The sequence below is a fragment of the Cydia pomonella genome, chromosome 16 (assembly GCF_033807575.1).
Source record: "Cydia pomonella isolate Wapato2018A chromosome 16, ilCydPomo1, whole genome shotgun sequence".
NCBI lineage: Eukaryota > Metazoa > Arthropoda > Insecta > Lepidoptera > Tortricidae > Cydia > Cydia pomonella.
Genome location: NC_084718.1, coordinates 10,085,986 through 10,102,561, shown reverse-complemented (window position 1 = coordinate 10,102,561; position 16,576 = coordinate 10,085,986). Strand labels below are relative to the sequence as shown.

Below are 16,576 nucleotides of genomic sequence, written 5' to 3'. Positions count from 1 at the left end.
AAATATTTAATTATTCTCCACAAACCTTTTAGAAATAATTCGGCTGCTGCTATAACGTCCAAACTAAACGGGGTACAGCTCTACTAAAAGCTGCTTTAAATACCCTATAAGATGCTCTATGACTCGTATATAGTATGACTCTACGGCATATGAATGATGCAAGGGCAATAAATTTGAAACTTAGGCTTTCTATGAACATTTGCATTCATTGAAGTATTTTTGCACCTTAGACGGCAGGCGAGTAAACCACACCCACTGTATCGTACAGAACATAATACTATCTATTAAATAACACTATCTCTAGAGTGATACTGGGCGACATAATAATGGTGCACGGGCATCAAATAAGAATCTAATACTTTCTATGAACATTAGCATTTGTTGAAGTTTTTCGGCATCTTCGACGGCAGGCGAGTAAACTACACCCACTGCATCGTACAGAGCATTATATCATCAATCAAATAACATTACTCGGCGGCTTATATCAAATAACTTTATCTCTAGTGTGATACTCGGCGGCATATTAATGGTGCACGGGCATAAAAAAGAAACTTAGGCTTTCTATGAACTTCTGCATTTATTGAAGTTTTTCGGCATCTTAGACGGCAGGCGAGTAAACTTCACTCACTGAATCGTACAGAGCATTATATTATCTATCAAATAACATTATCTCACTCCCCCAGAAGTCACTCCCCCATCCTCTATGACTACGTAATCAACGACACAAAAATTAAAAAGAGTGACAGAAGTTAAAGATTAAGTAAAATTCAAATCTGATATGAGGTTTCGGGATCATATCGCCGTTATTGGTAAAAATTGTTATTGGTAAGACTTTGGCTTTCTATGAACATTTGCATTCATTGAAGAATTTTTGCATCTTAGACGGCAGGCGAGTAAACCACACCCACTGTATCGTACAGAACATTAAACTACCTATCAAGTAACACTATATCTAGAGTGATACTCGGTGACATATTAATGGTGCAAGTGCACAAATAAGAAACTTAGGCTTTCTATGAATTTTTGCATTCATTGAAGTTTTTCGGCATCTTAGACGGCAGGCGAGTAAACTACACCGACTGCGTCGTACAGAGCAATATATCATCAATCAAATAACAGTACCTCTAGAGTGATACTCGGCGGCATATTAATGGTGCACGGGCATCAAAAGAGACTTTGGCTTTCTATGAACATTTGCATTCATTGAAGAAAATTTGCATCTTAGACGGCAGGCGAGTCAACCGCACCCACTGCATCGTATAGAGCATTAAATTATCGATCAAATAATTTTATTTCTAGAGTGATACTCGGCGGCATATTCATGATGCACGGGCATCAAAGAGACTTTGGCTTTCTATGAACATTTGCATTCATTGAAGAATTTTTGCATCTTAGACGGCAGGCGAGTAAACTACCCCACTCTATCGTACAGAACATTATACTATGTATCAAATAGCACTATATCTAGAGTGATACTCGGCGGCATATTAATGGTGCAATTGCACAAATAAGAAACTTAGGCTTTCTATGAACATTTACATTCATTGAAGTTTTTCGGCATCTTAGACGGCAGGCGAGTAAACTACACCCACTGCATCGTACAGAGCGTTATATCATCAATCAAATAACAGTACCTCTAGAGTGATACTCGGCGGCATATTAATGGTGCACGGGCATCAAAAGAGACTTTGGCGTTCTATGAACATTTGCATTCATTGAAGTTTTTCGGCATCTTAGACGGCAGGCGAGTAAACCGCACCTACTGCATCGTATAGAGCATTATATTTTCTATCAAATAACTTTATCTCTAGAGTGATACTCGGCGGCATATTAATGCTGCATGGGCATCAAAAGAGACTTTGGCTTTCTATGAACATTTGCATTCATTGAAGAATTTTTGCATCTTAGACGGCAGGCGAGTAAACTACACCCACTGAATCCTGCAGAGCATTATATTTTCTATCAAATAACTATATTTCTAGAGTGATACTCGGCGGCATATTCATAGTGCACGGGCATCAAAAGAGACTTTGGGTTTCTATGAACATTTGCATTCATTGAAGAAAATTTGTATCTTAGACGGCAGGCGAGTAAACCGCACCCACTGCATCGTACAGAGCATTAAATTATCGATCAAATAATTTTATTTCTAGAGTGATACTCGGCGGCATATTCATGATGCACGGGCATCAGAGAGACTTTGGCTTTCTATGAACATTTGCATTCATTGAAGAATTTTTGCATCTTAGACGGCAGGCGAGTAAACTACACCCACTCTATCGTACAGAACATTATACTATGTATAAAATAACACTATATCTAGAGTGATACTCGGCGGCATATTAATGGTGCAAGTGCACAAATAAGAAACTTAGGCTTTCTATGGACGTTTACATTCATTGAAGTTTTTCGGCATCTTAGACGGTAGGCGAGTAAACTACACCCACTGCATCGTACAGAGCGTTATATCATCAATCAAATAACAGTACCTCTAGAGTGATACTCGGCGGCATATTAATGGTGCACGGGCATCAAAAGAGACTTTGGCGTTCTATGAACATTTGCATTCATTGAAGTTTTTCGGCATCTTAGACGGCAGGCGAGTAAACCGCACCTACTGCATCGTACAGAGCATTATATTTTCTATCAAATAACTTTATCTCTAGAGTGATACTCGGCGGCATATTAATTGTGCACGGGCATAAAAAGGAAACTTAGGCTTTCTATGAACATTTCCATTCATTGAAGTTTTTCGGCATCTTAGACGGCAGGCGAGTAAACTACACCCACTGAATCCTACAGAGCATTATATTTTCTATCAAATAATTATATTTCTAGAGTGATACTCGGCGGCATATTAATGCTGCATGGGCATCAAAAGAGACTTTGGCTTTCTATGAACATTTGCATTCATTGAAGAATTTTTGCATCTTAGACGGCAGGCGAGTAAACTACACCCACTCTATCGTACAGAACATTATACTATGTATCAAATAGCACTATATCTAGAGTGATACTCGGCGGCATATTAATGGTGCAAGTGCACAAATAAGAAACTTAGGCTTTCTATGAACATTTGCATTCATTGAAGTTTTTCGGCATCTTAGACGGCAGGCGAGTAAACTACACCCACTGAATCCTACAGAGCATTATATTTTCAATCAAATAACTATATTTCTAGAGTGATACTCGGCGGCATATTAATGCTGCACGGGCATCAAAGAGACTTTGGCTTTCTATGAACATTTGCATTCATTGAAGAATTTTTGCATCTTAGACGGCAGGCGAGTAAACTACACCCACTCTATCGTACAGAACATTATACTATGTATCAAATAGCACTATATCTAGAGTGATACTCGGCGGCATATTAATGGTGCAAATGCACAAATAAGAAACTTAGGCTTTCTATGAACATTTGCATTCATTGAAGTTTTTCGGCATCTTAGACGGCAGGCAAGTAAACCGCACCCACTGCATCGTACAGAACATTATATTTTCTATCAAATAACTGTATCTCTAGAGTGATACTCGGCGGCATATTAATGGTGCATGGACATCAAAAGAGACTTTGGCTTTCTATGAACATTTGCATTCATTGAAGATTTTTTGCATCTTAGACGGCAGGCGAGTAAACTACACCCACTGAATCCTACAGAGCATTATATTTTCTATCAAATAACTATATTTCTAGAGTGATACTCGGCGGCATATTAATGCTGCATGGACATCAAAAGAGACTTTGGCTTTCTATGAACATTTGCATTCATTGAAGATTTTTTGCATCTTAGACGGCAGGCGAGTAAACTACACCCACTGAATCCTAAAGAGCAGTATATTTTCTATCAAATAACTATATTTCTAGAGTGATACTCGGCGGCATATTAATGCTGCATGGACATCAAAAGAGACTTTGGCTTTCTATGAACATTTGCATTCATTGAAGAATTTTTGCATCTTAGACGGCAGGCGAGTAAACTACACCCACTCTATCGTACAGAACATTATACTATGTATCAAATAGCACTATATCTAGAGTGATACTCGGCGGCATATTAATGGTGCAAGTGCACAAATAAGAAACTTAGGCTTTCTATGGACATTTACATTCATTGAAGTTTTTCGGCATCTTAGACGGCAGGCGAGTAAACTACACCCACTGCATCGTACAGAGCGTTATATCATCAATCAAATAACAGTACCTCTGGAGTGATACTCGGCGGCATATTAATGGTGCACGGGCATCAAAAGAGACTTTGGCGTTCTATGAACATTTGCATTCATTGAAGTTTTTCGGCATCTTAGTCGGCAGGCGAGTAAACCGCACCTACTGCATCGTACAGAGCATTATATTTTCTATCAAATAACTTTATCTCTAGAGTGATACTCGGCGGCATATTAATGCTGCATGGGCATCAAAAGAGACTTTGGCTTTCTATGAACATTTGCATTCATTGAAGAATTTTTGCATCTTAGACGGCAGGCGAGTAAACTACACCCACTGAATCCTACAGAGCATTATGTTTTCTATCAAATAACTATATTTCTAGAGTGATACTCGGCGGCATATTAATGCTGCATGGACATCAAAAGAGACTTTGGCTTTCTATGAACATTTGCATTCATTGAAGATTTTTTGCATCTTAGACGGCAGGCGAGTAAACTACACCCACTGAATCCTAAAGAGCAGTATATTTTCTATCAAATAACTATATTTCTAGAGTGATACTCGGCGGCATATTAATGCTGCATGGACATCAAAAGAGACTTTGGCTTTCTATGAACATTTGCATTCATTGAAGAATTTTTGCATCTTAGACGGCAGGCGAGTAAACTACACCCACTCTATCGTACAGAACATTATACTATGTATCAAATAGCACTATATCTAGAGTGATACTCGGCGGCATATTAATGGTGCAAGTGCACAAATAAGAAACTTAGGCTTTCTATGGACATTTACATTCATTGAAGTTTTTCGGCATCTTAGACGGCAGGCGAGTAAACTACACCCACTGCATCGTACAGAGCGTTATATCATCAACCAAATAACAGTACCTCTGGAGTGATACTCGGCGGCATATTAATGGTGCACGGGCATCAAAAGAGACTTTGGCGTTCTATGAACATTTGCATTCATTGAAGTTTTTCGGCATCTTAGTCGGCAGGCGAGTAAACCGCACCTACTGCATCGTACAGAGCATTATATTTTCTATCAAATAACTTTATCTCTAGAGTGATACTCGGCGGCATATTAATGCTGCATGGGCATCAAAAGAGACTTTGGCTTTCTATGAACATTTGCATTCATTGAAGAATTTTTGCATCTTAGACGGCAGGCGAGTAAACTACACCCACTGAATCCTACAGAGCATTATATTTTCTATCAAATAACTATATTTCTAGAGTGATACTCGGCGGCATATTAATGCTGCATGGACATCAAAAGAGACTTTGGCTTTCTATGAACATTTGCATTCACTGAAGATTTTTTGCATCTTAGACGGCAGGCGAGTAAACTACACCCACTCTATCGTACAGAACATTATACTATGTATCAAATAACACTATATCTAGAGTGATACTCGGCGGCATATTAATGGTGCAAGTGCACAAATAAGAAACTTAGGCTTTCTATGAACATTTGCATTCATTGAAGTTTTTCGGCGTCTTAGACGGCAGGCGAGTAAACTTCACCCACTGCATCGTACAGAGCGTTATATCATCAATCAAATAACAGTACCTCTAGAGTGATACTCGGCGGCATATTAATGGTGCACGGGCATCAAAAGAGACTTTGGCTTTCTATGAACATTTGCATTCATTGAAGTTTTTCGGCATCTTAGACGGCAGGCGAGTAAACCGCACGCACTGTATCGTACAGAGCATTATATTTTCTATCAAATAACTATACTTCTAGAGTGATACTCGGCGGCATATTCATGGTGCACGGGCATCAAAAGAGACTTTGGGTTTCTATGAACATTTGCATTCATTGAAGAAAATTTGCATCTTAGACGGCAGGCGAGTTAACCGCACCCACAGCATCGTACAGAGCATTAAATTATCGATCAAATAATTTTATTTCTAGAGTGATACTCGGCGGCATATTAATGGTGCACGGGCATAAAAAAGAAACTTAGGCTTTCTATGAACTTTTCCATTCATTGAAGTTTTTCGGCATCTTAGACGGCAGGCGAGTAAACTACACCCACTGAATCATACAGAGCATGATATTTTCTATCAAATAACTATATTTCTAGAGTGATACTCGGCGGCATATTAATGGTGCACGGGCATCAAAAGAGACTTTGGGTTTCTATGAACATTTGCATTCATTGAAGAAAATTTGCATCTTAGACGGCAGGCGAGTAAACCGCACTCACTGCATCGTACAGAGCATTAAATTATCGATCAAATAATTTTATTTCTAGAGTGATACTCGGCGGCATATTCATGATGCACGGGCATCAAAGAGACTTTGGCTTTCTATGAACATTTGCATTCATTGAAGAATTTTTGCATCTTAGACGGCAGGCGAGTAAACTACACCCACTCTATTGTACAGAACATTATACTTAGTATCAAATAACACTATATCTAGAGTGATACTCGGCGGCATATTAATGGTGTACGGGCATCAAAGAGACTTTGGCTTTCTATGAACATTTGCATTCATTGAAGAATTTTTGCATCTTAGACGGCAGGCGAGTAAACCACACCCACTGTATCGTACAGAACATTATACTACCTATCATGTAACACTATATCTAGGGTGATACTCGGCGGCATATTAATGGTGCAAGTGCACAAATAAGAAACTTAGGCTTTTTATGAACATTTGCATTCATTGAAGTTTTTCGGCATCTTAGACGATAGGCGATTATATCACACTTACTGTATCGTACAGAACATTATTTTATCTATCTTTTAACACTATTACTAGAGTATACTTGCGGCATATTACTGGTGCACGGCCATTAAATTAAATACTTAGGTTTTCTTTGAACATTTGCATTCACTGCAGATTTCTTTTTTATGACCGTGCACCATTAATATGCCGCCCAGGAATCACTCTAGAGATAAAGTTATTTGATAGAAAATATAATGCTCTGTACGATGCAGTAGGTGTAGTTTACTCGCCTGCCGTCTAAGATGCAAAAATTCTTCAATGAATGCAAATGTTCATAGAAAGCCAAAGTCTCTTTGATGCCCGTGCATCATGAATATGCCGCCGAGTATCACTCTAGAGGTACTGTTATTTGATCGATAATTTAATGCTCTGTACGATGCAGTGGGTGCGGTTTACTCGCCTGCCGTCTAAGATGCAAATTTTCTTCAATGAATGGAAATATTCATAGAAAGCCAAAGTCTCTTTTGATGCCCGTGCACCATTAATATGCCGCCGAGTATCACTCTAGAAATATAGTTATTTGATAGAAAATATAATGCTCTGTACGATTCAGTGGGCGTAGTTTACTCGCCTGCCGTCTAAGATGCCGAAAAACTTCAATGAATGGAAATGTTCATAGAAAGCCTAAGTTTCTTTTTATGCCCGTGCACCTTTAATATGCCGCCGAGTATCACTCTAGAGATAAAGTTATTTGATAGAAAATATAATGCTCTGTACGATGCAGTGGGTGCGGTTTACTCGCCTGCCGTCTAAGATGCCGAAAAACTTCAATGAATGCAAATGTTCATAGAAAGCCAAAGTCTCTTTTGATGCCCGTGCACCATTAATATGCCGCCGAGTATCACTCTAGAGGTACTGTTATTTGATTGATGAAATAACGCTCTGTACGATGCAGTGGGTGTAGTTTACTCGCTTGCCGTCTAAGATGCCGAAAAACTTCAACGATTGCAAATGTTCATAGAAAGCCTAAGTTTCTTATTTGTGCACTTGCACCATTAATATGCCCCCGAGTATCACTCCAGATATAGTGTTATTTGATACATAGTATAATGTTCTGTACGATAGAGTGGGTGTAGTTTACTCGCCTGGCGTCTAAGATGCAAAAATTCTTCAATGAATGCAAATGTTCATAGAAAGCCAAAGTCTCTTTTGATGCCCGTGCACCATTAATATGCCGCCGAGTATCACTCTAGAAATATAGTTATGCGATAGAAAATATAATGCTCTGTACGATTCAGTGGGTGTAGTTTACTCGCCTGTGCACCAATAATATGCCGCCGAGTATCACTCTAGAGGTACTGTTATTTGATTGATGATATAACGCTCTGTACGATGCAGTGGGTGTAGTTTAGTCGCTTGCCGTCTAAGATGCAGAATAACTTAAATGAATCCAAATGTTCATAGAAAGCCAAAGTCTCTTTTGATGCCCGTGCACCATTAATATGCCGCCGAGTATCACTCTAGAGGTAAAGTTATTTGATAGAAAATGTAATGCTCTGTACGATGCAGTGGGTGCGGTTTACTCGCCTGCCGTCTAAGATGCCGAAAAACTTCAATGAATGCAAATGTTCATAGAAAGCCAAAGTCTCTATTGATGCCCGTGCACCATTAATATGCCGCCGAGTTTCACTCTAGAGGTACTGTTATTTGATTGATGATATAACGCTCTGTACGATGCAGTGGGTGTAGTTTACTCGCTTGCCGTCTAAGATGCAGAAAAACTTAAATGAATGCAAATGTTCATAGAAAGCCAAAGTCTCTTTTGATGCCCGTGCACCATTAATATGCCGCCGAGTATCACTCTAGAGGTACTGTTATTTGATTGATGATATATTGCTCTGTACGATGCAGTGGGTGTAGTTTACTCGCCTGCCGTCTAAGATGCCGAAAAACTTCAACGAATGGAAATGTTCATAGAAAGCCTAAGTTTCTTTTTTATGCCCGTGCACCATTAATATGCCGCCGAGTATCACTCTAGAGATAAAGTGATTTGATAGAAAATGTAATGCTCTGTACGATGCAGTGGGTGCGGTTTACTCGCCTGCCGTCTAAGATGCCGAAAAACTTCAATGAATGCAAATGTTCATAGAAAGCCAAAGTCTCTATTGATGCCCGTGCACCATTAATATGCCGCCGAGTTTCACTCTAGAGGTACTGTTATTTGATTGATGATATAACGCTCTATACGATGCAGTGGGTGCGGTTTACTCGCCTTCCGTCTAAGATGCCGAAAAACTTCAATGAATGCAAATGTTCATAGAAAGCCAAAGTCTCTTTTGATGCCCGTGCACCATTAATATGCCGCCGAGTATCACTCTAGAGGTACTGTTATTTGATTGATGATTGTAGTAAACGTAGATATAACGCGCGGCTGCGCCCGCACCAGGCAGTCATTAAATAGCTACGATACTATCGATACGTGTGTTTGACTCAATCCTCCCGCTATACCGTTTACAACAGTGGCGACGACAGTGCGAATTAGTAAAACGCGTGTTTAAATAATGGCCAAATTAGCAGTTGGTTCATTAACAGTTTTTAACCACGAAGTTCAAGAGTGGTCACTTTATAAAGATAGACTGGAACAATGGTTCCTAGCAAACGATATCGGGGAGGACGACAAAAAGAATAAGCGGCGGGCAATTCTTTTAAGCAACTTAGCGGAATCGACCTATAGACTCGTGCGTGATTTAGCTTTACCCTCCGTAGTTGGCGAATTACCGTACAATACAGTGATTGAACTTTTGGACAGCCATTTCAAGCCCAAGAAATGTGGATTTGCAGAGAGATTTAGGTTCCACAGTGCTACACAACGTCCAGGCGAGAAACTAACAGAGTGGGCCGCTCGCGTGCGTAGTTTGGCAGCATACTGCGGGTTTACTGCGACCACTTTGGATGAAGCTTTACGGGATCGGTTCGTTTTAGGAATGGCACCAGGGCCTGAGAGAGATAAGTTATTCACGAGGAAGATGGACGAGCTGACGCTGAGCGCAGCGTTAGATATAGCCGAGAACATTCGTTGTGCCCGTACTGGCTCGCAGCAAACTTCTTCGCAGGCTTCACAAGCAGATGCTTCGGGCCAGGAGCCCTTGCAGGTGTTTAAGGTACAAGCGACACCGGCACCTAAGCGCGGGGCGGCAGCGGAGGCGCGGCAGCAAGCGTCCGGCGCGCGCCCATCAGCGGCATCAGGAGCGGCTAGCTGCGCGGCCTGTGGTTACACGAATCATCAAATTGAAACGTGTAAATTTACGCGTTATAAATGTAAGCAGTGCGGTAAAAAAGGGCACCTGAAAAGGATGTGCCCCTCAAAAAACGTCGGTGGACAACATTTTATCGAGTGTTGCGCGGACGGCGAGGATTGCGACATTTATGATGATGACGGTAAGCATAAACTTATTTGCAATATCCGCACATATCGGGGCGAACCTATGCGGGAATCTGTTTTAGTCAATGAGATAAAATTGGATTTTGAAATTGACACCGGCTCGGCTGTAACGGTCATCTCTGACCAAGTCTATAAGCGGCATTTTTCACAACTTGCCTTAAAACCGAGCGCCACCATTTTGCATGTTTACAATGGAAGCCCGCTTACAATCCTTGGGGTCCTAACTTTGCCGATTACATACCGATCACAATGCCATAACATTGATGTTTTTGTAGTGCGAAACGGTGGGCCCCCATTACTTGGTAGGGATTTTATTTGCCGATTTAATTTACAAGTCGCCTCGATCAATAAATGTGAAGATATTCTAGAGGAAATAACGTCACCTTATCCTAACTTATTTTCTGATAACTTAGGGTGTTGTAAATATATTACAATAAATTTAGCTGTAAAACCAGACACGCAACCCATTTTTCGCAAAGCTAGGCCGATACCGTTCGCCCTCCGCGAGCGGGTAGGTAAAGAAATCGATCGTCTGGTCGGGTTAGGTATTCTGGTGCCAGTAAAATCATCAGAGTATGCCAGTCCGATAGTACCAGTTTTGAAACACGATAACTCCATAAGACTTTGTGCAGATTACTCGGCTACTTTAAACAAGCATTTAATAGTAGAAAAATATCCACTACCAAGAGTAGATGAATTATTTAGTAAATTGCACGGCGCGAAATATTTTTCAAAACTGGATCTCTCGCAAGCATATAATCAATTTCGATTAAGTGAGTCTTCACAAATGTTAACTTGCATAAATACGCATAAAGGTTTGTTTAAATATACACGTTTAGTCTTTGGATTGTCCAGTGCGCCAGCGACGTTCCAAAGGTCAATGGAGACACTCCTGTCCGGTCTTGACGGCGTATTATTATTTTTAGATGACATTTTAGTCGTTAGTAAAAGTAAAGAGGAAAATTTAAAATTATTACATAAGGTGTTCCGTAGACTAGAAGAAGCGGGGTTAGTTTTACAGAAAGGGAAATGTACCTTATTTCAAGAAACCGTTTCCTACTTAGGGTTCGTCATAGACCGCCATGGAATCCATAAATCTCCTGAAAAAGTTAAATCAATATTAGAAGCTAAAGTTCCAACTAACTGTTCAGAGTTACAATCATTCTTAGGTATGGTTAACTATTATAGGGGTTTCATAAAGAACGCGTCTTCAATTCTAAGCCCATTGCATAAGTTGTTAAAAAAGAATGTTACGTGGGAGTGGACAGAGGAACATGACAATGCGATTATTGCTATTAAAAACGCATTGACATCTGAAAATACCTTAGCTCATTTCAACCCTGAGGCGAAATTAATTTTGACAGTTGATGCGTCACCTACAGGCCTGGGAGGAATTTTATCACAACTGGAAGGCCAAATAGAAAGACCAGTGGCTTTTATATCGCGTTCACTTACTTCGGCGGAGAAAAAATATAGCCAATTGCAAAAAGAAGCCACAAGTATAGTTTTTGCTGTACGAAAGTTCCACCAATACTTATTCGGTCGTGCGGAACCCTTCATCCTTAGAACGGACCATAAACCTTTACTGTCAATTTTTAACCCGGATAAAGGGGTCCCTGAAATCACTGCGAACCGGTTACAACGTTACGCGATATTTCTGTCCGCTTACAATTTTAAAATTGAATATGTTTCTAGCGCTCATAACTCCGCGGACTATTTGAGCCGAGCGATTATTGAAACCCGTCGTGAGAACAATAGCCCTATAGATAAGGCGACATATATAAATTTCGTGTGTGAAGGTGAGCAGTACTTCACGATAAACGATATAAGCCGAGAGTCTCGCAATGATGCTATTCTTTCATTAGTAATGGGGTACGTACAAAGTGGCTGGCCGAATAAGGTCAGTGACCCTTTAATAAAACCATATTATAGTTGTAGGCACGACTTATCGGTCGAGCAAGATTGCTTAATGAGGGGTCATAAAATTATTATTCCTGTTGGTTTGCATAAGCAAATTTTAAGTGAATTACATAAAGGTCATTTCGGCGTGAATAAAATGAAGTCAGAAGCGCGAGAGCGGCTGTGGTGGGCCGGTCTGTCAGGTGACATTGAGCGCTATGTGGCATCGTGCAGCGTATGCAATACACTCCGCGCCGCCCCACCACGCGTCCCTCTGGTGCCCTGGCCTTACCTAGCTGCTGCATGGCAACGAGTTCACGTGGATTTTTTAGGCCCACTCAATAATATGGTGTTTTTAGTTATCGTAGACGCGTACTCGAAGTGGGTCGAATGCTTTAATGTTACTTCCGGTTATGGTTCGCGGGTGGTCATTGATAAGCTTTGCGAAGTGATGGCGCGGTTTGGGCTATTTAATACGATTGTCTCGGACAATGGCACGTCCTTTGTGTCATCGGAATTTAAAGAATTTTGCTCGCGTAATAAAATCGAACTGATTACTGCGCCGGCTTATAACGCGGCCAGCAATGGTCAAGCGGAGAGCTATGTAAAAATAATAAAAAAATCGATTAGAGCTATAATTATGTCAGGGACTAGCCCTAAAAATATAAATATTAAATTGCAGGATTTCTTGTTGCGTTACCGGAATTCTATTCATAGTACGACTAACAGATCTCCCGCGGAGGTGTTATTCGGACGTAAACTAAGGTGTAGCCTGGATTTGCTCAAACCTGCCGTCTTATCGCCTTCCGACCCAACACTCGATAAAGTAGTCAAAGAAAAACAGTGTTTGCAGCGTGAATACTACTCTGGTAACCGTCATGTAGAATTCGAATTAGAAGAGTCAGTGTTAGTGCAAAGTGTAGTAAATAAAAAGACATTCTGGGTACGTGGTGTTATTGTGAAGAAGATAGGCCGGACATTATTTTTAGTAAGAATTTCGAACTCTGGTAAATTAGAAAAAAAACATGCCAATCAACTCCTCAAATATAGGGGGAGGGAGTGTACAGCGGATGATCTGGAGAAGCAGCCGACTAATTCAAGCATTAGAGAGCCGGAGGAGGACGCAACACCCGTCATCATTTTTGACGAGCAAGTACCACCCAAGCACGCAGGTCAGCGCTGTCGCACGCTCAGTGCAGTCGAGCCAGAATCTGCAGCAGCGGTACCTGGCCAGAGCAAGCCTGCGCCAGCACCGCCATCACCGGCCGAACCTAACGACGGCACTGATGCGTTCTTGTGGTCGGACTGCCACGAGAGCCTTGCCACGGGCGCACCACCCGTTGCAACGAGCGCATCACCCGGTGCAACGGGCGGTTCCGTCGCCGACCAGGCAGTTGTCGATATCCCGGCAGAGAGGGAACCTTACCGGGAAGGATATTTGAAGCGGAACAAAAACATTGTAGACTTTAAGAAGTATTTTTAGGTTAAGGTGGAGGGAATGTAGTAAACGTAGATATAACGCGCGGCTGCGCCCGCGCCAGGCAGTCATTAAATAGCTACGATACTATCGATACGTGTGTTTGACTCAATCCTCCCGCTATACCGTTTACAACAATGATATAACGCTCTGTACGATGCAGTGGGTGTAGTTTACTCGCCTGCCGTCTAAGATGCCGAAAAACTTCAATGAATGCAAAAGTTCATAGAAAGCCTAAGTTTCTTATTTGTGCACTTGCACCATTAATATGTCACCGAGTATCACTCTAGATATAGTGTTACTTGATAGGTAGTATAATGTTCTGTACGATACAGTGGGTGTGGTTTACTCGCCTACCGTCTAAGATGCAAAAATACTTCAATGAATGCAAATGTTCATAGAAAGCCCAAGTCTTACCAATAACTATTCTTACCAATAACAGCGATATGATCCCGAAACCTCATATCAGATTTGAATTTCACTTAATCCTTAATGAACTTAACTTCTGTCACTCTTTTTAATTTTTGTGTCGTTGATTACGTAGTCATAGAGGATGGGGGAGTGACTTCTGGGGGAGTGAGATAATGTTATTTGATAGATAATATAATGCTCTGTACGATTCAGTGAGTGTAGTTTACTCGCCTGCCGTCTGAGATGCCGAAAAATTTCAATGGATGGAAATGTTAATAGAAAGCCTAAGTTTCTTTTTTATGCCCGTGCACCATTAATATGCTGCCGAGTATCACACTATAGATAAAGTTATTTGATAGAAAATATAATGCTCTGTCGAAAAACTTGAATGAATAGAAATGTTTATAGAAAGCCTAAGTTTTTTATTTGTGCACTTGCACCATTAATATGCCGCCGAGTATCACTCTAGAAATAATGTTATTTGATAGATAGTATAATGCTCTGTACGATGCAGTTGGCGTTGTTTACTCGCCTGCCGTCTAAGATGCCGAAAAACTTCAATAAATGCAAATGTTCATAGAAAGCATAAGATTCATATTTGATGCCCGTGCACCATTGATATGTGGCCGAGTATCACTCTAGAGATAGTGTTATTTGATAGATAGTATTATGTTCAGTATGGTATAGTGGGTGTGGTTTACTCGCCTGCCGTCTAAGATGCCGAAAAACTTCGATGAACGCAAATGTTCATAGATATCCTCAGTTTCTTATTTGATGCCCGTGCACCATTAATAAGCCACCGAGTAATGTTATTTGATTGATGATATGTTGCTCTGTACGATGCAGTGGGTGTAGTTTACTCGCCTGCCGTCGAAGATGCCGAAAAACTTCAATAAATGCAAATGTTCATAGAAAGTATCAGATTCTTATTTGATGCCCGTGCACCATTATTATGTCGCCGAGTATCACTCTAGAGATAGTGTTATTTAATAGATAGTATTATGTTCTGTACGATACAGTGGGTGTGGTTTACTCGCCTGGCGTCTAAGGTGCAAAAATTCTTCAATGAATGCAAATGTTCATAGAAAGCCTAAGTTTCAAATTTATAGCCCTTGCATCATTCATATGCCGTAGAGTCATACTATATACGAGTCATAGAGCATCTTATAGGGTATTTAAAGCAGCTTTTAGTAGAGCTGTACCCCGTTTAGTTTGGACGTTATAGCAGCAGCCGAATTATTTCTAAAAGGTTTGTGGAGAATAATTAAATATTTTATTTTTTATCACCTAACTTCTGGATCGATGATTGGGGTTGCACTATATACGTTTCATTAAGCATCTGATAGACTATCCAAAACAGGTTTTAGTAGAGTTGTACTTTTTTAGTGTGGACTATATAGCACTAACCGAAATATTTCTAAAAGGTTTTACGTTTTGTAGAAAAATGAAATCTGTAATAATCGGCTGCAATTCTGCAGGGCAGTTTGGACAAAATGCCCTTATATAACGAGACACTGCCCTAACGTTCCACCTATTGTGTTATGTATGGTGAGATTTCATACGGACTTCTAATGGGAAACATACAGCACATAATAAAACAAAATGGTAAAAACTAATCTAAATTAAAATATATCTAAATAAGGCCCCCGCGGCATTGTGCCAAAGATGCTGGCAGCATTCCCTCGCTGAATGGCAATGGACTTCTTAATTTGGTAGGTTAATTTTAGTGTGAAGTTGGCGGCCAAATGTTGGCGGCCGATTGGCGTCAACATTTGGCCGCTTAATGTTGGCGGCCGACTGGCGCCAACATTTGGCCGCCAACTTTTGGCCGCTAACTTCACACCGGTTATAATTATATAATAATTATATTAAACATTACATACCCCAAAATGATATGTAAATGCACGCACGAACGATAAACTAAATGACATCACTTGGATACGAGTATCATTTTGATGTCAAAATGTACTTCCTGATTATTTGTCAGGTCCACTTCGCTCAATATTAATCTCTGTTATCTATCATAAAATATAGAATTATAACTTATTGCTGTATAGGAACAGCCCAGTCTGATAGCGCACAAAATTAATCGCATAGAACGAGGCCATTAATGTTCAACGACTGTAATAATAATTTGCCTGCCCGCTGTAACTTGGTTACTGAATTGGGAACAGAACTTTATAGTGGTATTTTACCAATTTAGTCGAAATTTAGCAGTTTATAAGCATTTCTGATGTATCGGCAAATAAGGAAAATGAGCACTAAATAACTGTGTCTATGTGCTAGTTATGGATACATAATCATTTTCCCATAAGCTTTTTTATTCATCTAACCACTGGATTTGGGCGAAGGCATCTGCAGACGCAATGCATATACTTTACTTAGTATCTAGGTAAAATCAAAATCAATGACATGTTCCTATAATTTGAGTATACCTCATGGAACCTGGAGGAGGTTAGAAAATTGTTTCTTTTTAGGGTTCCGTACCAAAAAG

At 40.3% G+C, this 16,576-nt stretch overlaps 2 protein-coding genes and 1 long non-coding RNA gene across 3 annotated transcripts in view; 2 read left to right on the top strand and 1 right to left on the bottom strand.

Moving 5' to 3' along the window:
* The window catches only part of LOC133526145 (uncharacterized), a 146,939-nt gene that overhangs the window by 98,418 nt on the left and 31,945 nt on the right, over window positions 1-16,576 (top strand). The window lies entirely within an intron of this gene.
* LOC133526133 (cytochrome b5 reductase 4) overlaps window positions 1-16,576 on the bottom strand; it is a 137,114-nt gene that overhangs the window by 102,031 nt on the left and 18,507 nt on the right. The gene's annotated exons all lie outside the window — the stretch shown is intronic.
* Window positions 9,297-14,139, top strand: LOC133526480 (uncharacterized). The gene is made up of 2 exons (XM_061863134.1): window positions 9,297-10,291; window positions 13,039-14,139. The coding sequence occupies exons 1-2, from the start codon at window positions 9,415-9,417 to the stop codon at window positions 13,050-13,052; spliced, it is 891 nt and encodes a 296-aa protein (XP_061719118.1). The 5' UTR covers window positions 9,297-9,414; the 3' UTR covers window positions 13,053-14,139.

Excerpts from the sequence above, each read along its gene's own strand:
- LOC133526480 (XM_061863134.1), top strand. The coding sequence starts at position 9,415 with ATGGCCAAATTAGCAGTTGGTTCATTAACAGTTTTTAACCACGAAGTT.